The sequence below is a fragment of the Leuresthes tenuis genome, unplaced genomic scaffold (assembly GCF_036924035.1).
Source record: "Leuresthes tenuis unplaced genomic scaffold, fLeuTen1.0.hap1 SCAF_9, whole genome shotgun sequence".
In the NCBI taxonomy this organism is placed as follows: domain Eukaryota; kingdom Metazoa; phylum Chordata; class Actinopteri; order Atheriniformes; family Atherinopsidae; genus Leuresthes; species Leuresthes tenuis.
The window spans coordinates 8,212,058-8,234,488 of record NW_027325363.1 but is presented as its reverse complement, the minus strand read 5'-3'; the positions used below and the strand labels follow the sequence as shown (position 1 = coordinate 8,234,488).

General features: G+C 38.8%; 1 protein-coding gene across 11 annotated transcripts in view; it reads left to right on the top strand.

Annotated features, from left to right (window-relative positions):
- Positions 1-22,431, top strand: part of frya (furry homolog a (Drosophila)) — a 49,474-nt gene that overhangs the window by 155 nt on the left and 26,888 nt on the right. For 4 of the 11 annotated variants that reach the window (XM_072392158.1, XM_072392153.1, XM_072392152.1 and 1 more), the window contains exons 1-15: positions 4,453-4,863; positions 14,943-15,142; positions 17,448-17,501; positions 18,297-18,436; positions 18,590-18,680; positions 18,785-18,864; positions 18,943-19,023; positions 19,920-20,088; positions 20,267-20,359; positions 20,480-20,578; positions 21,034-21,135; positions 21,268-21,371; positions 21,591-21,699; positions 21,807-21,893; positions 22,219-22,390. In XM_072392158.1, coding sequence (XP_072248259.1) covers positions 4,647-4,863; positions 14,943-15,142; positions 17,448-17,501; positions 18,297-18,436; positions 18,590-18,680; positions 18,785-18,864; positions 18,943-19,023; positions 19,920-20,088; positions 20,267-20,359; positions 20,480-20,578; positions 21,034-21,135; positions 21,268-21,371; positions 21,591-21,699; positions 21,807-21,893; positions 22,219-22,390 — 1,798 coding nt within the window. In that variant the 5' untranslated portion in view covers positions 4,453-4,646. Of the gene's footprint in view, positions 1-4,450; positions 4,864-9,836; positions 10,035-13,156; positions 13,220-14,942; positions 15,143-17,447; positions 17,502-18,296; positions 18,437-18,589; positions 18,681-18,784; positions 18,865-18,942; positions 19,024-19,919; positions 20,089-20,266; positions 20,360-20,479; positions 20,579-21,033; positions 21,136-21,267; positions 21,372-21,590; positions 21,700-21,806; positions 21,894-22,218; positions 22,391-22,431 lie in introns of those variants that run through there. The other 7 variants (XM_072392156.1, XM_072392154.1, XM_072392160.1 and 4 more) reach the window with 5 other exon arrangements.

Here is a 22,431-nt window from a genome sequence, read left to right as displayed (position 1 = left end):
AGGAGAGAGTTAATAATTTGTGGTGGGGTTTTGTGTGAGTGTGTGTGTGTGTGTGGTTTTGGAATAACTTTGGCCCTTTCAGACTTAGAAATTAAATTAAACTTTGCTCTCAACATGATCAATTATAGGTCCTTGTCGTCATTTTACTTGGTTATAATTAACATCGATGACTTGTGGTCTAAATATGGCAAAACGTAAATTCCTTTATTTTTTTCTTCTATTTTTTCTATCTAAGGGAAACCTATTCATTTTAGTTTTACCCAGCAGTTCCAAAGTTCACTCGTGTGGCATTTGCGGCATCAAAGCGAAAGTGACTGTTAATATTTAAACCCAACCCAAGCCCCTATTTACCCGCAGAAAAAACCCAACAGATCAACAATTCCAGTTGACCCTTTTACCGTTATCAGTTCTGAATCATTCAGCTGGGAAAAGTGTGTGACACTGTCTGTATAGTGAGTGAAAAAAACATTTTATTACATGATGACATGGAGAGATGCTGAGGTGTTACCCAGCACTGTCAATAGAATAAGTTAAATGCAGCCTGATAGATGAGAGCCTTAGATTGTTCTGCGCATGTTTGTGTTTTTTCACGCTAATCTGTTTTTTCCACCTTTTGCCTAAAAAAAGTACTACATGAGTTGGGGGACTTAAAGGAGATCTGTTATTCTTAAAGTCTAGCGCTGCTATTTGACACACTACCTGCCTGCTTTTGTATCCCCTCTATTACACGCTACAGCCCCAGTGCAAATCTGATGGATTTCTTGAAATCATGTTTACTTTTCTGAGTTTGTCTTTTTCTGAGTTTGCAACATTTAGCAATATCTGACTTCTTATATGCACACTTTTATTTAAAAGTCAGCGTTCTCTGTGTTTGTTTGACATGGATAAACATATTGGTACTACATTGTAAATACAAGAAAAGCTTAAGTACTTGATGTTATATTGCTGTGGTTACAGTATGGTCAGAATGAACACAGTTAAGCTGATCTAAAATATTTTTAATAGTGTCTCACATCAATTAAAATGAAGTAGAGTTTAACAAAAATAAAGTTTGCACGTTAGAGCAGCATTTCTAAAAATGAAGTAACTTTGCACCCTCCATCTATTGCATAAGCCCAGCAGAAGCTTATCTCCTCTGATTTTTAATCACAAGGATTTCACTGTGTCAGATTTTTTCTTTTTACATTTGAGGAGACTTCCAAACTCTGACTCACGGATGTCCTCCAGCTTCCGTTACACATCTGCTTAGAACTTAGATCTTAGATCTGCTTACATCTGCTATTTTGTTTGTTCTGTTTTGGCAATCCATACAAAACAAATTTGTTTGTGCAGACATGTTACATAAATAGAGTTGAAATGACTTGACGTTATTTTTACTCTGGAGAAACTTTGCAAGTTTTGCACATGCTAATGTGAACCAAAAATGTCTCTCACATGAAAATTCTGAGACTTTGCTTAAGTAAAAATATCAGTGCTGATTTTTCAAACCGTTTCAAACTGAACACCTCCATCATCTCCAGAAGACATCAACACCTGGACTGTTTGGGTATCTTAAGAAGAGATAAATCCTTGTAATAATTTCCAGCCCTCCCTGGTTAAAAAGACTGTTCATGACTGAAGGCAGCTGATACAATAAGGAATTTTACAGCACAACGCAGCATGTCCTTCCTTTTTGATGTTTATGATCCTTCTGAGTTACTCAGATAAATCCCAGGGGTTTCCTTGCAGTAAGATAAACTGAATCAAGATATAATGGTATGTGGTCCAAGCCCATAGTTACTCTCTTATTCATTTGGAGCAATCAGTCTTTTTTATGAGAAGCATAATTACCTCACTGTAAATGGATATGCTTTGTGTTCATCTTTCTTTTTTATTTCGAGTCCACAGTGGCAGCATGTGTTCAGTGCGAAACTCCTCCCTCATTCAGTTGATAATAGGCATGCAGAGCAGGGAACAGGTGCTCTTTATCCATTTATTTGCTGCCCTTGAATAGTCCTTTTGTGTGCTGACCCAGAGCAGTATACAGAAAAGGTGACCAACTGAATAATTACTTACTGTAGATGCTGGCTTTTTGTTAGTTTTTTTTCTTGGCTGTTATGAGAAGTAATTTGTGAAAAATATGGATCAGGTGACAGTTGTGAAAGGCCAGTTGGTGACAGTGACAGTTGTGTCAAAGTTGTGAAAGGCTGGAACAGCAGATAAGTTTGACAGGTTTGAAACCTTTAGACACTTAGTTGTCATTTTGTAGTGTTTAAACATCTCTGAGGACAATAGATTAATGTTACTTTCTTCTATAGTGAACAGTTCTGTGAAATGTACTAGTTTTATACACACCAATATTCCATCCCTTTCATTCATAAAGTGTCTCATCTTTATCCAGCATCAGCTCTGTCATTGCACTGTTTTTCTACTTGTTGCATGAGAGTGTATTCAAAAGTTTGCGACCATTGCTCTCAACCTTCAGCTGGATCGTGCTAACATTAGGGCCTGATATCTATCAATTATTCATCACGTTCTGCTCTGCCAGTGCAAATCTAAATGTGTCTCACCATGGAAACAGCTTTTGGCTCCACCAGAGGGTGTTGGTTTCAGCGGGAGGGATGACTGCAAACTCGTTTCCAGTTCAGGTTGCCCTTCTTGTGAGTCTCTGAGTTGTTTATGTTCGACTGTGTTCACCAGTCATTAAGTATTATTCAGAAAGTTGGATTATGTCCTCACAGTTGCTAAAGAAAGTGATACACAAGTGGTTAAATGGCTAAATGCTACAAAACCAAGCCATGCAAATGTTGTGACACAGCTTCATTGGTCTACAAACAAAATGCACAGTTGCACAATAGGTGCACAACTTTTTGTAAAATAAATAATTATCAGTATTTTAGTTGTTTGTTATCAGCATCTAATGTGCTCTAAATGAACAATAATTTTAAAAATAAGTAAATTAGAGGAAGTTATGGCTTCATGTCCTTTCTGTATGTCCTGAACGATAAGTGTGGTCTCATGGTGTCGGATTGCTCTAACAAGAATCAGATGACACAGAAAATCACTAAGCAGGTGGCGTAAATATGTGGCTAAATCTATTGTTACAAATAACTACATTTATATTGTTACTTGTCACTAGAGGGTGCACTGTTACTATAATATCCTACAATACAGTACAGTCTTGAGTTTTAGATTTCTCATGATGATACAACTAGAGAAAAAAATGTGAATCAAAGCTTACGTTGAATTGATAATGTGTTCATTTGCACACTCAACAAATTAAGCATATTTTCCTTGTTATTAGTTGAACGTTTTTCTATAATTTCATGCATTTTTTTATTGATTTGTTTGTATATCTGTGCGAACACACATTTTTGTGGAGGTTTTTTTGTCGTCTTTTGTCTAATTACTTAAAATCTGCTTCTTCAACACCAGACAAAAACAAGACAAGTTCTTTCTTTAGGAACAACGTGAGGGTGTTTTAAGTAGGTCACGTTCTGGCTCACAGGAAGATGTAATTCACACTCAGTAACCCTTCAGGAGAGCCTGAAACATGACTAATGAACGTTGGTGTTTTTTCATTCATATGCTGCAGCAGAAGGGTTTCGTGAAAAATGTTTACTTTCGGCAACCTTACCCTTCGACAGGTGTATGAAAAGGGACTACTGCTGGACTCAGTACAATGAGGAAAAACTTGTTGCCAGGGCTCCCTGTTGTGCAGTTATTGTCTGTTGATATAATTCAGTCCTGTGTTTTCAGAAGATCTTGGAACGAGTTATGTTTAAACCTATTGCTTGACTAAACCTTTTGCAAACACATCAGTGGCATGACAAGATGACTGTGTAGGCTGATTGTTACTTATTCTAACTGTTTTTTCTTCCTTAAACAGAAAACGCCTTAATGTCACTGACACACACTGGGTGTTTGTCTTGCTGATGTAGGTCAGACTTGGAAAAACTGGTTCATGTTGTAGGTGTGTCCAGTTAGTGTTAACTTGTTCACTGTGGTTGAAAAAGACTGAATTGACAATAAGCTGCAAGCTGTACGAATGCTTGTCTGGCTCTATTTCTTTTAAAGCCACTGAGAAAGATGACAACACAGGCTGTCATATAGAAGACACTTTTAGAAACATGCAGATGATTTGTGCAGAATGTGTAGGAATAATTTGTTTGTCAAGCTTATCAGAGTATGGGGAAAAGTTGTTGAACACCGTAATTCTGCCAGGAGACAAGACATGCCTGTTTAAACTTTGATGTGTTGACTACAAGACAAATACAGGATATTTATTCAGGACTGCCTCATGGGCATACAGTAGGCAGGGATTTTATAGCTGTCTGACCAGCCTCTCTGTCCCTCTCCCGCCCTCTTTAGTCATGACTTTGGCTCTTTTTTCTCTCCCTCTTGCCTTTTTTGCTGAAAAGAGGAGGGGCAGTCCAAGTAATCCAATACCTGCCCAATTCATGAATGTTACTGTAAGTTGCTGAACTGCCCTGACAAGTGTAGAGGTTAAAACTCATTAGGAGGCTGAAGCTGGCAACACTGGCTGCATCTCTGCACAGCTGAAATTTGCTACACGGCTCAGAGAAGGAAGTTTAAGAGGGAAGAAAGGAGGAGAGTGGAGGACTGTGGAAAAACCTGGAACTGCTTCAAATGACTCCTTTAGAAGAATGAAAGAAGAGGCTGTAGGCTTCCAGCCATCAAACATGTCTTTAGAAGAGAATGCTATGAGAGATATCGCTGAGAGTGAGATGGATTGTTTTGAGGGACTGGATGAGGTTGTCCTGGGCCGCGTTTCAAGGTTACCTCCGGAGCCATTCCCACCCAGAGACTTCAGAGGGAAGTTTAAAAAGATGCGCCAGAAAAAGAGGCCCACCATTCTTGAAAGTAGGCAGTTTTAACACTTTTTACTAAAGCTGTGGTGAGCAGTTTGAGACATTGTTTTTAATCTGTGAGAGAAGTGATTTTTGAAAAATGCAATGGGTAAGACTACCAGCAGCTGGGCCACTATTTCCATCACTTTGTTAAATTCCTCGCCTCCTTGTAATATTTGCCATAGCTGCTTAGGAATCTAGTGGCTTGTTAATAATGGACTCAGGCAGGTGGGGAGGACAGTGCACACTTTTAATGTAGTTGACCTCATAGTCAAAAATGAGCCTTTTGTCTAAAATGTCTAAACATGTGAACATCTTTAACATTATGAGTATGAATGAAATATCTCAAACCTGACATGAAAAGGGACATTAAAGATTGGAATTTGTGTACCAGATAAGGAAATGATGGGCGTGAAGAAAGAGAAGAAGGGAGTGAAGGGTTTCAACTTGATAACCACAAAAATGGCTCAACTGGACAGACATACCTCACATTCCTCTCCTCCATTAGAGCTTGGTAATGCTTTTAATAGGTGCTAGATGTGGTAGTGCCTTCTTGCCAACTTAGAGTATATTAGAGAAAGATGTACACATTCATTGTTATAATCTGACTTAATTAGCTTCTCTTTTTGTGTATCAAGATTACATTTTTTTCTGATGGAGAAGCTGCTGATAAACAGTATTACAAAACCATTTTCGTCATCTAAAGAACTGGTACAGATCCTATCCAGTATGCCAGCAAACAGTCACTGCTGTATGTTCAGCTGCAGTTAGCCTGACAGGTTTAGACAAACCCAGACAGTGCCTGTGAGTGGCATTAGGTCTGACATTTTCATGTTATCCAGTTCTGGATGACATTCTGTGATGCTGACAACGACTGTTCTTCTGATCTGCATTGACAGGTGACGTACATGTGAACGCACACGTTCTGCTTTATCACTTGCTGCTGCTTCTTAAATCATACAAAGTTTGGCGCATTGGGACAGGAGAACTGTTAACACCCTACTGTCACTAGTTTGGATAAGTGATGTTTAAAGAGCTGGTGCACCATATAACCTCTTTTGTTAAAACATCATTTCACATTGAGCTGCACAGTTATTTCAGGCATAACTCTGCTGTGCCATTGAGTTTCATTGCTTTAATAGCATTAAGTAATGTTGAAAAAATGCTAAAATTATTAATCTAGGGAATTGCATAACCGTTTGCCCCTCAGAGAGCCTCTGACTGTGCGATTCAGGCAGACCAGTTTATGAATGATGGATGAGGCGTGAAAGTTAACTCTGTTCAGTGTTTAAATAATCCATTTTGGTTGGTTTCTGTCAGTAATAAATGTTTTGCTTATCATGATAGGCCAAGCATTTCCTCATGATAAGTAAGATCTGTTTAGTAGCTTTCTGAACTTGCCCAGATCATGTAGAACAACAATCTCAAACTTTTTGTCCTTAAATTAAACTCATGATCAAAATATTTGACAGTTACATAGAGAACTGACTGTAAAGTCCATTTAACATGCTCATATGCAATAAATGAATTGTTATTTTAGTAAAGATGTTTGCTGCAAAGGCAAATACACCAGCCATATCTAGAAATTGGCATATTACTTTTATATTTAGGTATAAACATAGCAATTTTATTTATTGTATTTATTTTATTAAGGTGCTTGCATGTAAAAATACACTCCAGTCCATTGTAACAGTAATGGAACTGTAGAGGAATTGATCTGTGTGTGATCTTCATTACATGAATGGTGCTTGTGTTTGTATGTGAACCTGCTTTCATAATTTTGTACTTTAGTATCAATAGCAACCTTTTAAGCCAAGCTGCAAAGTGCTTCCAGTGTCCAGTACTGAAACACACATTTATTTTTTTAATTTCCTCGGGGCAATAATGAACAGAATCAATGTTGATTCACAAATGTTTGAATAATGTTTGAGTAATGGCAGAACATACTATCTTACCTAATTAACTAGCTTATTATAGCATTACATACTTAGACAGAGTGGTAGAGATTCAAATAATTTTAAATAGGATATTGTATATTGATATTATAGCTGAAAAATACAATCTACCAAACAGTAAAGCAAGACATTAAATGGTTAAAGGAGACATGATACTTAAGAATTTACTTTTTCTTTGCTTGCATGTATATGTATTTGGATTGCTGAAGTTACTACCAACTCAAAAATTGTAGAAAAAAGAACACAACTGTATGGGCTGCCCTTGTTTCGAAAACACTATCCAGCATCCACATGTTTATCTCCACCCAACTTCAACACCCAACATGTTCACTGAACCTCAGAGGGAAGCCGCAACTTTTCTACTTGTGTTTTACTTTGCTGTTAGCAACAAATTCTAATCAGCAGTTTAGTTCACTTCACTTACTCAGGAAAGTGTCAATAACGAGCTGCTGTTCCTTGGTTTAATACTTTATCTACTAAGAAACTTTTTTAAATTTTTATTCTAGTGCCATTAAACAAAGAAACTGGTTAAAAATGGCTCATATTGACATCAGTTCTTAACATTAGCTTCTGAAATTAATATGAAAATAAGACTATTAGTGACTAATAGATTTATAAAGCTGATGTACAATGGAGGTATTACTGTGTGATTTTTACAGATGTATTAACTCGTTGTCTTGCCAGTTCTTGACTGAAGTCTTCCTAACGTGATACTGTTTACCAACTAGAGTCTGTTAAACATAAGACTCACAATGAGTTTGTGACTTTATGAGGATTCAGTACCAGTGGTCTGTGGTCAAACTGCAGACAATTCAAGACAAGGGAAGTATTTGAAAATGTAATTAAGCATCTTTTCATTTATCTTTTGTATGCAACTGTGTACTGCAGGCTCTTTGCTGGTTCAATGTTTATTGATTGTAATTTATGTCTAAATTTACATTAGCTTGAATCTGCGGGAGAGATCCTAATTTAGACACACCCTGCTGAGGACCCCCTAAAACCAGTTCTAATGAGAAAAGATGTAAATGAATGGTTTTAAAAGAAAGAGGTGCACTGTATCTCTGAGATATTTTGCGAATATGTCAGACATGTTATTAGAATATCAGGAAATTGTCTTAGCTTGTGAATAAAAGGGTCTCATGTCTCTATTTGCAGTCACAGCCCTTTCAACAAACAAGTGAGTCAGAAGCTAGCAAGTTTTAAAATGCAATTCTCTTAAAATGATGGCACAAGTCTCAGCAGCCTCTTTCTTCATGTACTCAACAAAAATAATCTCTGCTAAGTGATAGAGAAATTACACAGAAACATGCAGTATTTACACTTACACTTGCATACTCTACTGTACTGCTACATTACCACGGGAAAAGTGTTGTCTTGACTACAGTCAAGACAATGAAGCATTGAAATGTGTGTTTATCAAACAGTGCAAACACCAGTGACGGCTTCTCCATCACAGAGTGTGTTATGCAATCAAGGTCAAGTGGCTGTCGCTTGATGGACAGACAGAGCTCTGATAGGATTACACTAAGAGCACTGAAAGGCAGCAGCGGAAGGGGGATTGGTGGATGTGTTTATAGTCCATTTGGCTGAAGACATCAGCTTTTCACAAAATAAAAAATTGTGTTTATGAGAATTAAGTTTTTTGTCATGTTGAAAAGTCAGAAAGTTTCATTAATTTATTTTCCATACCTGCTTTATCACATTCAGGGTCGAGGGGGACTGTGAGCCTATCCTTGCAACCACCAAGCAAGAGGTAGGGTACACCCCAGACAGGTTGCTAGTCTATGAAGACTAGAGAGAGACAAACAACCATGCATGCTCATACTCAATCTGGTCAATATAGACTCACCAATAAACCTAACATACATGTTTTTGGACAAAAGAAGGAAGCCAGAGAATAAGATTTGAACCAGGAACCTTCTGCAGTGTTGGCAGTGTTCTGTTAGGCAACAGTACCAACCACCGCACCACTTTACAACCCCATTTTAAAGTGGTTTTATTATAGTTAAATTATCATGAAAGGGAGTGTATAGTATTAATACAACTTATAAAAAGAAAGGAAGGAAACATAGCTAGGGTGACTTACATTGATCATCACACCTGGAAGTGTTAATTGTTTTGTTTGTTTAATGCAAAAGAAAACATTTTAGAGTTGATGGGTGATATTCTTTGATTAATTAATTACTAACTAAAAATGTTTTTAGTTATTTTGTTAATTTATCTTACATCCATGGCACCTATTAAGGAAAATGACAAACTCCTCTTATGTGTGATCTGCTGGGGGTTTTTTTTGGTCATGCATTTAAATGCTCATGATCATCATGCATTTGACTTGTTGGAAGGAGTTTAAGATGCTACTTTGAGCTCTTTTTTTATTTTGTGACCCTTTTTAGGTGAGGCTATAGCTCCTTTAGTAATATTGGTTCGCTTACTTGGCAAATGGATGTATTTACAATTATTTGACTGCTGTTTAAAGATGGTGCTGTGAAGAAGTTGCTAGGTTAAAAGCCTGCAGTTCATCTCCTGCTCCCATCCACATCCTTTGCATTCACTTGCTCACATCTTACTCACTGCATCTTACTTACTCACTGATCAATTTAAGTGACTTCCAGATGTTTCCTGTAATGGGTCATGCTTCCTGAATTCCCAATCCCCTTTGTCAGTGTTTTTGACCAGTCAAATTCTCCCAGTCATGCTGAAAGACACATAAGACCAGTGCTGTCATCATCATCATCATCATCATCATCATCATCATCACCATCATCATCATCAGGCCCTGCACTCAGACAAACAGTAGTTATTATTAACTCCACTCCGCTAAGAGGATTGCTTCCTGCACTCTCAGCCTCTGTGCAGTTATTTAAAGGCAGCTTGTGTTGCCGCCCACTGCCTGCCACAGCTTTAGAGAGATAGAGAGATGTTGAAAGAACATGGAGGGAGGGTGGGGAGAGAGAGAGGGCTGATGGCCAGAGACGGGACGCAAGAGGAGGGGTAAAGCAGGGCTAGTGTGTTTTCTCAGGGTCTCGTCAGCACAGCGTTGTGTGCGTCACAGAGAAGTGACAGCAGGCACTACCTGCTGGTCCCAGCTCAACTACTGCTGCTGCTGCTGCTGCTGCTGGAGGGAAACCACATCTAGAGGGGGGGCAGAAAGCTGCAGCCATGGCCAGCCAGCAGGACTCAGGCTTCTTTGAAATCAGCATCAAGTCCCTGCTGAAATCACTGAGTGGAAGTGAGTAGCAGTATATCTCTTGTTGTTGTGCTCATTGGATGGAGCTGACTGAGGCTGCAGCTTTTTTTGGGGACATGACATTTCAGTCTTGTTTCCTAGTTTACCACAATTTTAGTGTTCAGTATGCCAGTAGCTGCAAAGAATCATTATTGTAATTTTAGTAGCAGAGCACAAAACTTGAAACAGGGTTAAAGTTGTCTCTCAGTAATGCAAGAATTGTTGCTGCTCGTCATCACAGAGGCGCTCAATGTTATGATTCTGCTAAATGTTCTTAGACTTACCTTAGCAGTATTTGTTTAAATGATGGTGACACTAACTTTTATTTCTACTGTTTTCCCATCAATCTTAGCTAGTTCAGTTTAGTCCTTTGACAGAATATAAACAGCTCTTATAGGTGCAAGGACAGAGTAATAGGATTAGTTGAGGTTCAGCTTGGTTGCATGTTTTGTCCATAGCTCACAGCTTCACTGCCTTCCACTAGAAGGGCCGAGATCGAATACAGCCCAGCTTCTGATCATTGCACTATTCTTTTTTGTGAGATATGAGTGATTGCTGACAGTATTGGTCCTAAAACCAGCAGAAATGTTGAAAAACAGGCATTAAATGACACCTTAGCAATTTGAGCATCCAGCTATTTTTTAATATAAATTAAGTTACAATCTAAAGTTTGAAATGCTACTGCTCCATCTCTCAGGCATTGTAGCACCTTGTATATATCAGTTGAATCTGTATGTAAAGAGATACCATAGGTTGTGCTGTGCCTTTCCACACATTCAGCATTTAGCCATCTCCTGGTGATGTTACATAATCCTCACAGTGGGTCACTTTGCTAAAGTGATAAAGGCACAGACAGGCAATGCACCAGCATTTAACATTTTTATTAAACACATGATCTCTTAATCCCATCTATCAGCACTTATGTGCAAGAGCTGTTATGTAATGTATGATAAAGTAGTAGCAGAAATAATATTAATGATAAAAATTAATCTAAACATACTGCAAATGACATATCACCTGCTGATATGGAAAAGAAAATGTATATTTATCTTTTCATTATTCATTGTAGGCCTTCAAAAGGATCAGGCTTGAGTTTGCCCCTGCAACCAGCATTACATGTTTTCTTGCTGTATGTCAGCTACTGTTTACATTGTGACCACAAGGTTAACACTCTCGAAACCCTTTAGAAACAGGTTTTTAATAAGTCAGAGTGTTCAGCTCTGATAAAACAGTGACAAACAACAGCACAGAACTGGCATTATGCAGCTGCAGTGTCAGATCTAGTGTCCAGACTGCTTGAAGGCCAACCCTCTGTCAGCCAATCAGAATAGGAGATGACTCTTCTGAAAAGTAAACATGTTCTAGTTTGATTTAATTTCTTTCATAAATTATTTCTTTTATGTCTCTAACCTTTTTGATATCAACATTCTTTTTTTGATTTGTAATTTCAGTTATAATTAGTGTCTGTGTCACATTTTAGTTCTCAAATCAGTCTTCTTTTATGGTTCAACTCTGTGTAACAGCATGCTGTGTAATACTTCTGCTCTATTTCTAAGGAGCCAAAAATACTATTTAGACAGTTACTAAAGTTGTACATAAAGCAATCCATTCTGTGATGCTGGAAGAGATAGAAGCAGGCTTTTAAACTTATATAATTGGCCTGAAATGCTCTCTCACAGCAGGCAGCTGCTTTCATTTGATTTTAGCTCTAAAACATTGCTGACAGTCAATAGTTTGAGACCATCAGTTTAATCTGCTTTTTACAGAGCTCTTCATTCTCCACATAAAAAGAGACTCTTTTGATAAATGCTTTAGCTGAAAAAGTTCAGCTTAAACTATTATTGAAATGTAACAAGTTTTTCTGTGCCCACAGAATATTTTTAACATGTGAAAATGTCACTCATATGTTATTCTCAGTGACTGTTTCTGTTTCGATTTAGGAGGGAATTGTACTCAGCATGGCACATCTGGATATTAGCAGAGAGCCTTCAGCAGAGACTCAGTTATTTTCCTTCTCTTAATGTCCTAAAACAATCTTCAACATTTTCTTATCAACTGACCAATTGTTGGGCCTCTTTGTTTCCATTCAAGAAGAAATATATACACTGAATACTGTGAATGCTCTACAGCAGGGTAAGTTTCTGTCATCTGCAGTGCTACTCACTCACAAAAGGCAGTGTTAGTGTATTTTACAGAAGCTAAACAAAGTATTCTCAGAGGTCTGTGTGCACACTGGAATTTGTGGTCCAGTTAAAGAGGTCAGGGGTATCTAAATATCCACCCACTCTGCTCACAAATGGCTGTTTACTCAGTGAGAATGTCTCTCTGGACTACATTATGTGTATGCTTGTGTGTGAGATGCTTGTTAGCCTGGTTGCATTGTCCTCCTGGGAGCACCACCATGCTCAGGGTGTTTCCAGCTTGGGGATGATGTAATGCATGCTGTGCCCGAGCTCCTTGTTTGCAGAGTCACATGTCGCATCTGAGACTTACAGAGCCAAGAGCAACAGAAAAGGGCTTAATATGCACACTGGTTTCTTTCTTTACCTCTCATCTCATGGCAGAATGAGAGAATTTATCTAAAAAAAAACATGTTGCAACTTGTTATGAATCAAATGTGTTTGGTCACATACTCTCTGTAGCTGGCAAGTTACCTAAAACCTTGGTGAAGCAGTGCCTAATGAAGAATGGTGATTACACACTTCATCTGTACCTCATGGTTTAGATCACAGATGTAGAGGTAAGGGGAGGGCAGCTCTGTCAGTATAGTGTTTACCCCAGGATAAATATAGTGATACAACTATGCCACCATAGCATGTTGGACATCATCACTGTGTAGCTAAAAATTCCCGCCTGACCTTCACTCTTGGAAGGCACCAGTTGGTCACAAGGCAAGAGGAAGCCATAGCAGACGCAGCTCAGAGAGAGAGATAGAGATCTACAGTAGCAGTTGCGTGGTCTCCTGTTCCAGACACTACTCCCATTTTTTAAAACACACCCGCTGTTGGCTTTGTGCACCATGGAAACTATACCCAGGAGGACAGAGCCAGCTGACACACAAGACATGGAAGTTGGTGGATTCTACTAGCAAGCGTTTGTCTCAGTTCAGGACAATCCTGTCCCCACTATGGACAGCACAGCTGTTTGTTGGAGTAAGGCCCGCGTCATCAGCTTCATCAAGGGTCTGGGTAGGTGCTGGGTAGTGAGGGAAGCATGTTCGGAAACTATAAAAAGTCGTCACACATGCTGGGAATTCCTTGAAAGACGTTCAAACCCTTCATGTCCTGTGAGGTCATGATGGACAAAATCCGTGTTCTGGTACCAAAGTTATTAGTCAGCCTTTTCTTGGCAGATTTATCAGAGCTATGTGCTCTGTAATATTTCTAGATGGAAGTTAGCTCAACTTCTACTGTTTCTCTGTTGTATAGAACATGTGCTGATATATAAACTCCCCTTCACTTTTGTATATTTATGTACATTTTCCTTCTTATCTGTAAAGATAGGTTTAAGTAAAGCAGTTAAGGTATTTCATTAATGCTGCTTTTAATCTCTTAACCTTTTATATGCAGAAAAATCTTTTAGCTTTGGCAAATTAAATCATTCAATTGATTGATACTAGTCAGCTGATTCTGGTGTTTCCTGCATGTTTTTGGTTTTTGTTTGGTCACAACTGCATAACAATTAGTTTTGAAATCTTATAAAGCCTTCATCTCACGTACATGTTTAATGACACTTGGATGGAAACGAATATCCAACATTGCAACATTTTTTTTTAATTATTATTATTGGATTGGTGCAGCCATCTCAGTCATTGTTTTTTTTTTAAATCATATCACTTCAGTCATTTAGCACTATACCTATAAAAGTCTATGATAATATATAAGCGTCTTGGAGAAATGTCCTTATTAATAGTGCATAAATGATGCAGAAAATTCTATATGTGACTTACGTGCCCCTGAAAGACTGCAGACTGTACTGTGCATTGCATGCAGATGCACACTTTTACCATCTCAGGAGTTCAGGGAAATGTGATATTCATTCAAATCAAATCAAATCAAATTTTATTTATATGGCACCTTTCATGATTTAAAAGCAACACAAAGTGCCTCACAGAGGCTAAAAAACAACAATGATAAAACATTACAACCCCCCTACCTCCATAAATACGCAGAGAGACACAGAGACATACAGACACACACACACACACGCACACACAAGCTCAGACCCACTGCACCTTTTTTAGAGAGACATGGCCGGGCACCGAGACCTAAGGCAAGGAAATTCATTGTAAGGCAGTTAGTCTACCCTGTCATTTCTGCATTTTTCACATCAGATTTAGGAGTTTGTGTGGTTGCAGAATTTCAGGCTAAATGAAAATGGCCCGGTTCTAATGAGATTTTTATTTGCATCCCGATACTATATTTGGTCATTTTGTATCTGTAAGCAGCCTTGTTTAACTAAAGAGTTAGTTTAAGGGATTTGTTTGGCCCAAAGGAAGCCAAGTCATGATTAAACATGTGCCACATCACAACACTGGCTAAAGGATGGTTACATGCACAAAACTCCTGCTACTCTTAAAGGGCAATGACATCTTTGGAACGAAATGAAAACACCAGCTGCTGGACATGGTGTATTCATTTCCATGTGTGTCCAGTTCTGTGTAGCTTTCGGAAAGAAAGAGCAGAGTTGGGGCAAGCCGGTGCCCTTTGGACAGCCATACTCAGGAATGCTCAACATGTTGGGAACTTTCTGCCCATGTTTGGAAAATTCTCAGCAGTGCACTGTTTGGTGATCTCTTTTCCTGCACAGATCTGTGGCCGATACTGTCCCACTCATTCATGCTTTAATTAGCAATGGTCTACTGAACAAAATTGTTTCCGGCATTTTGAGTTTTTTGTGTCTTTTCTGCAGCCTCACCTGTGGGGAACGGATACAGTAAACCTCCCATCCCTCCAGTCAGCTGCCCTCAGGGAGAGAAAGGTCCCCCAGCCATGATGCCCATCAACATCGACCCAGAGAGCAAGCCGGGCGAATATGTCCTCAAGAGCCTGTTTGCCAACTTTACCACCTTGTCAGATCGCAAGATCCGCATTATCATGGCCGAGCCACTGGTGAGTGAGCACAGTGACAGACTAGAGTACTGCTTTTGATGTCCATAGGGATTTGCTATTATTACTCTTGAAAGCTAGAACCCAGGAACACCAAGAGTCTTGCATTTGTAAGGCAGTAAGATTAGAGAAAAAGTTGTTGTTTGCAGCCTGTTATTATAATTTGTATCCATCTTAAGATTGTAGTTCTGAGCATATAGATATAGAACTTAGCTGTTGTACAGAAAAAATCCTGAATTGCCTTGATCAGAAGTTTGTCTCTTTGATTTAGGAGATGTGGTGGCAGATGTCTGAGACCAAGAAGACATGCAGCATGAGCAATGAGGAGAAAAAAAATAGATACATTTTAGTTGTTTGAAATGGTAGCAGTGTCAACCTCATACATAGATTCACTGTAAAATGCCTGTTCATTTGGTTAGGACAGTAGTGTCCTAAATGTTTATTGGCATTTTTTTTTGTTTATTCTCACTGTATTTGATAATCTGTCACTAAACGGGAAACTTATCCTTCCTATCCATTGTTTTATGATAATTTTTGAAAGGTAAAAATGAAAATAACTGAAGGTGTGTTTGCAATAAAATCCTGAGGAGACTTTTTGTTTAGTGGAGGTTGGAGCCAGACTGTAGGGCCAAGATCGGCTGCCATAAATAATTCTTTCGACATGTATTTGAGGAGGTGGAGAAAAGCCACTATGTGTTAATGTGGGCAGCACTCCAACAGTTCGTAGAACCACATCAGTATCTCAAAATTGCTACTAAAAGTCAGCTAAAAATTAATTGATCTATATTACCAGGAAAAGCCAAAAATAGACTTCAACTAAAATACTTCACAGCCAGTCACTGTTGGGTTGTCTACCAGAAATATTTACACTTCCATGTGATTTTTGAACATGCCTAATACACTGCAATGTTTGCTTGTGGCAGAGCATCAGCAGGGCTGATGTGGATGTGCCAACTCCAGTTTTAGGGAGTGTGATTCACAGGAAGTTGTAAATCAGTGACGCCAGACAGTGGGGTAGTGTTAATTACCACCGGACAAATGTGTCACCCCTCATTTCTTCTTGGCCTCTTCTTCATTGTCATCCTGCATGTGGATTTGTTTGCTAAAATTCCTCACATTCAGTCCTCTGTGGTTAGTATTAGTTAATAAAACACAAAAGAAATTAAGAACTGTTCTCAACGGGGTCATTTTATTTAGTGGCAGAAAATTGATTCAGTAAAGAATGCTTTGAATCTCTGAGATGATTGAAAACTGTGCTGCTGGGTGCCTGATAAAGCATTGTAAAAGCCTGACAGTGCAAGAAGGATTGACTTTTCTGTCCCTCCAGGACAGATGGGCTTCTCAGATGCAAGCATTTGTTGAAAACTAAAAGATTCATCAGCGGTTGGGGCTTAGCTGGTGATCTGACTGCAAGCGAGAGAGAGTGGTATTGTCATCAGCCCATGCAATGTCAGTGTCACACATGTCAGACTTTTAGTTTTTTTTGGATTAATCAGCAAGTGATGTGACACCACTTGCTGTCTTGCTGATGAGACAGCAGAGGGTACTTTCTGGAAAACCCAAGTAGCAAAAAGGAAAGCTGATGCTTTGATTTGTGCAAGAGTAGATTAGTGCATTAGTGGTGAATGTGCATCAAGTGTAGAATTGATCATTCTCCTTCAGTTTCCTATTAAATCAGGCCAGTGCTGAATAATGAAGCTACATTTGTATCTTTAAAAACAAAATGAGCGCCTTGAAGAAGTTATCTGGAAGTTTTCCAGTATTTTTACTCTGATTTCTAAAGAATGTTCTGGCAGGGTGTTAACACAACTTTTCAACCATTGAGTTTGTTTGGTTGGTTGTTAAAACAGTTGTTATAAACTCCAATGTGAAGCTGTGAGACATTTTCATATAAACACCACTTGACTTAACATCCACACTCCTAGTCATAAAATGAATATAACAGAAGTCAAGAAAGCTTCGACAGGAATGTCCATTCAGCAGGAGATACGAACACAGAGCCTAAATCCTTCCTGAAGGCTGTTATCTCTGATGATAGAAGACAGTAATAATGGGAGCTGCCATAAAAGTCCCATCTCTAATACTGTACGTGACCTGGCCTGCTCATGCGAGGAAACAGACTGATGGATAGCTCTCTCATTAGCTGTGCTGTAATGAGTCCCTGTTAAAAATACTCCCACACTCTCCTCTGACAGGTCAGATGGAGTTATGAGCTTTGGATCAAACTTTGAAGAACTTTTCCAGTTGTAATTTATTTGATTGTAAAGACATGAAGAATTTTTAAATGACTCCTCTTTCTGTTTTTCAGGAAAAGCCATTGACAAAGTCACTACAGAGGGGCGAAGATCCTCAGTTTGATCAGGTAAGTACATAAAATGATAGTTTATAAGAAAAAAAATGTTTATTTCACCAGGAGATAAGTGCACATACTTGTATTTTTGTTTTACATCTTCATAAAAACCTGAAGGAACATAACTACCGGAATCGGAACATGCAACTAGACAAATCAAGTTTCACACTGTTTTAGTATCATGCTTCAGCATGAAAGAGGTGATGGCTGAAAGTCGTGCTTACATCGCAAGAGGTCTTTCAGATTCAGTCAAGGGCAGGAGTGTTTAACTTGAGAGCTGGCACCGTCTCAGCACTAGGTGTGTTTGGCAGGCCTGTGGATTTCCAGAGAGGGCCCTTTCACAGCCACAGAGGTGTGTTTGTGCTGCTGTGCGAGGCCATTCAACACCCTTACAGAGCCTGGATTCTTCTGCAGCCTTGTGCTGAATGAAGGGCTCGCTGTGTTCCCTAGTTCGACCAGACTCTCCTCCCTTCCTGTGTGCCCGGCCTGTTCCTTCCTTTTCAGCTCCCTCCCCCTACACTTAGGGAGGCTGCCCCGTGGGCACCATGTCCTTCTGCATGGTCCCACTAAGGGCTTTTTCTCTCAGTTAATGTAATCTTGAAATTATCCTCATTTAGTCTCACCCCAGTTACTGTTTAAATGTTTAAATCATGACGAGATTTAAATATAACTCTGGGTTGGCTTGGAATTTTAGCTGAAATTACTGTACAAATAAACATAGGAAACACTGATTAGTATCTCTTACTTTGGTATGTTTATCACTGATTACCAATGTACATTTGCACGTTGTATGTCTTGCTCTTCTAGTTGATAAGCACCATGAGCTCATTGGCTGAATATAGTCTCCCCTCCATCCTGCGCACTTTGTTTGACTGGTACAAAAGACAGAATGGACTAGAGGAGGAGCTGCATGAGTACCGGCCAAGAGCCAACACCAAGTCCAAAAAGTGAGAACTATTAAACTGATTTGCACATGTAATATTGCGTTGTCAGTATAAAATGTAAAGACACACTGGTGAAGCTTGTATGTTATCATTGATATGATATGATTGATGATATGATTGTCGAAAACTTGTTCCTGTATTTTCTCTCTCTCACAGTGATGAGCAGCAGAGAGATTACCTACTTGAAAGAAGGGACTTGGCCATTGATTTCATCTTCTCTCTTGTTCTTATAGAAGTTTTGAAACAGGTGACTTTACTAAACTCTGCTAAACAACCACATAACTACAACTACATAGATTGTGGAAACTTATTTAAGTTCTCATCCCATTTTGTCTTCTACTTCTGTGCCAGATGCCACTCTACCCTGTGCTTGACGGTTTGGTCAGTGAAGTCATTAACTTAGCCTTCAAGCACTTCAGATACAAAGAGGGGTAAGCGCTCACTTGTTCAGACACAGATACATTTCCATATATAGTTTTGGGATAATCTGATTTTTGCTTTCCCTGCAGATATCATGGCCCTAACACTGGTAACATGCACACTGTAGCAGACCTCTATGCTGAAGTCATAGGAGTATTAGCCCAGTCCAAGTAAGCACGAAGTTTCTGTCCTGTGACTATGAATATCAGATCTTTGCTCACCTTTCTGTTGAGGTTTGTGTCATGCCACATTACAGTTTATTGGTGTGTTCTAATCCATGATGGCTTTCTGCAAAACATTTCCTGGTTCAAGAGTCTGGAAGACACTTTTAGGCAGGTCTCATTCACACCAAATTAGGAGTGGAAATTAATGTCTCATGATTTGAACCTTTTACATCCCTGCAGCAAAGGAGAATACCCTATACCCTACCCTAATATAGATATATTGTTGGAAAGCTACAGACCTCGTTTTCAAAGTATACACTGCACTTAATTTCCTGCAGTAGACAATTTACTTAGAAAAATAGACGTAATTACTTTGCTCTTGGGTCAAGAAAGGAAGGAAGGGGGTTGAGAATTTTACTACAAATTGATATTATATGTTCTGGAAGTGTCTTTAGAAAGAAATGTTAAGGTATGTTAATTTGGTTTAATTTGGTTTCCTAAACTAATGAGTCTACATATGACCAAGATGCAGGAACATCTATATTCACCATCTTACTGCAGAAGCCTACAGGGAAGAGTTTAACAAATGCTTTTATGAGCTCCCATGATGGATTATGTTCTATATTTAGACCAGCTGAAGAATCTCATCTCTGGGCCAGTTTGAGTAAAGGATCAGATGCGAGATGAGGAGTTCATCATGGGGTGCAGGCTAAGAGTCTGTGTGTTAAGGGCAAGACAAGGGGATGGTATTCTTGGCAGTCTTTCTTCCTGAGTCATGTCATTTTATTTTATTATCACAACTCTGAGTTCTACATATTTGTGAAAGGACTGATTTTGGATTTGTCTGACTGAATAGTGCAGGCATCTTTATGTAGACTCACATTTTGGTTATTTTTTCCCAGGTTTCCTGCTGTGAAGAAGAAGTTTATGACTGAGCTAAAGGAGCTGCGGCAGAAAGAGCAGAGTCCATATGTAGTGCAGAGTACCATTAGCCTCATCATGGGTGTCAAGTTCTTCCGAATTAAGATGTACCCTGTCGAGGATTTTGAAGCTTCTTTTCAGTTCATGCAGGTACAGCAGACTTCAGTGTAGATATGAACTGGTGAACTACAGATTCATACTTTCTTTTCTTTTGCTAATTTTCATTGTTATATTCTACGTCATTAAATATGAATAATGTCTAAAAAATGTTTTTCTTAATGCATTATAGTTTTAAAGTTTATAAGTTGTTCTACTATCATTTCCACAGGAGTGTGCTCAGTATTTTCTCGAAGTCAAGGATAAGGACATTAAGCATGCCCTCGCTGGCCTCTTTGTTGAGATCCTGGTTCCTGTTGCAGCGGTATTTTTCTTTATTTTGTAGATGTTGCATGCATTTCATAACAGTTGATTTAGCAAGAAAAAGATCACCACAGTGGAGAGAATTGTGTTTTCTCATGTGCCCTGTGTAATGTTGTCCCAGGCTGTGAAGAACGAGGTGAATGTACCCTGTCTGAGGAACTTTGTGGACAGCTTGTACGACACAACCATGGACCTGTCATCTAGAAAGAAGCACTCGTTGGTCAGTTAGAAAGCAGAAAAAAACTGACACTGATTATTGGGCCTGTTTGTTGCTTCCCACCTCTGTTTTCACTCTGACTGCCTCTGTTGCATGATGGCCTTGATGCCTGCAATGCATCCTCAAGGTCACTCTTGTGTAATGTTATTTCATAACATTAGTGTCAACACTAGAAATAATTTACGAGGGCGGTCAGAGAAAAAGGGGCATGAAAGCAGTGTAGTATATGTTAGTTTAAGTAAAGTCCCATCCCCATCCTCAAAGTGTCTTGAATGAAGCACACTCGTTTCCCGGGAAATGGAAGACAGCAGCATGTTGTTAAAGCCAGTCTGCCCGCTAAAATGGCACATACACATATCACAAATCTTTTTTTACTATTATTATTTTAGTTTTTGCTTGGATATTTTCACAAGGCAGTGTATGATAAGAAAATCTAAACTCTGCTTTCGTCCTCACAGGCTTTATACCCCCTGGTGACGTGCTTGCTGTGTGTCAGCCAGAAACAGTTCTTCCTTAATAGATGGCATGTCTTCCTCAACAACTGTCTTTCAAATCTGAAGGTAACCTGGAAATGTGCCGTTAAATAAGATTGTAGTAGTTTGTCAGTGGAATATAATCATTAGACAAATCAATCAATAGACAAATAAACTGACAGTTTCTGTCACTGACTTTCATTTATAATCTTATTACAGAGTAGAGACCCTAAAATGGCTCGTGTTGCACTGGAGTCCTTGTATCGACTGTTATGGGTCTACATGATCAGAATAAAGTGTGAGAGTAACACTGCAACACAGGGGTAAATATCTTGAATCAATTTTACTTACATGTTTTTCCTGCAGCCTTTGGAGTAAACTTAAATATTTTGACCATAAATTCCTGTTCCTCAGGTTTACATTTTTAAAATGTATAAATTAGTCTTGAATATAAACTTAAAAAATATAGACTTACTTTAAGCAAAAGAGTCACAGTCAAAAACTTTTGAGGGCATGATGTTTTATTTTCTTTGTGTTCACAGTCGTCTCAACACCATCACAACAACGCTGTTCCCCAAAGGATCCCGCAGTGTGGTTCCAAGAGACATGCCTCTGAATATTTTTGTTAAAATCATTCAGTTTATTGCACAGGTAGACACAGTGAACTGTCAGTATTCAGTGGAACATCTACATAAAGACAGCATTATACTCTCACTGTGAGTTGTGACATGAATACATTTTTCCTTATTTCAATACAGGAAAGACTGGACTTTGCCATGAAAGAGATTATCTTTGACCTTCTCAGTGTTGGAAAACCTGCAAAAGCCTTTAGTCTTAATCCCGAGGTACACATTCAATATTTATCTTTGTGGTGGTTGAGAAATAGTCTAAAAATATACATACAGTCAATAAGCCATGAATTAAACAGACAAGTATTATTTCTCTAAAATTAATGATACTTGGCTTCTTTCTGATAAGTGTTTGAAACTCTTTGGGGTTAAAATTAGGTAAATAAATATGTATAGTGTTCCTATAAGTTAGAACCTGTGAATGCCAGGTAACATCCTTATAGTTACAGTTTATTCTATAATTCATTTCATTTTCATTTCAAACGCTCCAGAGGTCTGATAAAAAAATACTGAAAGCAGGCAAAACTTCTTCTCTCCTCAGAGAATGAATATTGGCCTGAGAGCATTCCTGGTGATAGCCGATAAACTCCAGCAGAAGGACGGAGAGCCTCCTATGCCGAATACGGGTTGCACTTTGCCCTCTGGGAACACACTCCGAGTGAAGAAAACATACCTGAGCAAAACGCTGACAGATGAGGAGGCCAAAGTCATTGGTGAGGGGGACAAACCGTGATCAGGAATGTTTGGAATACCC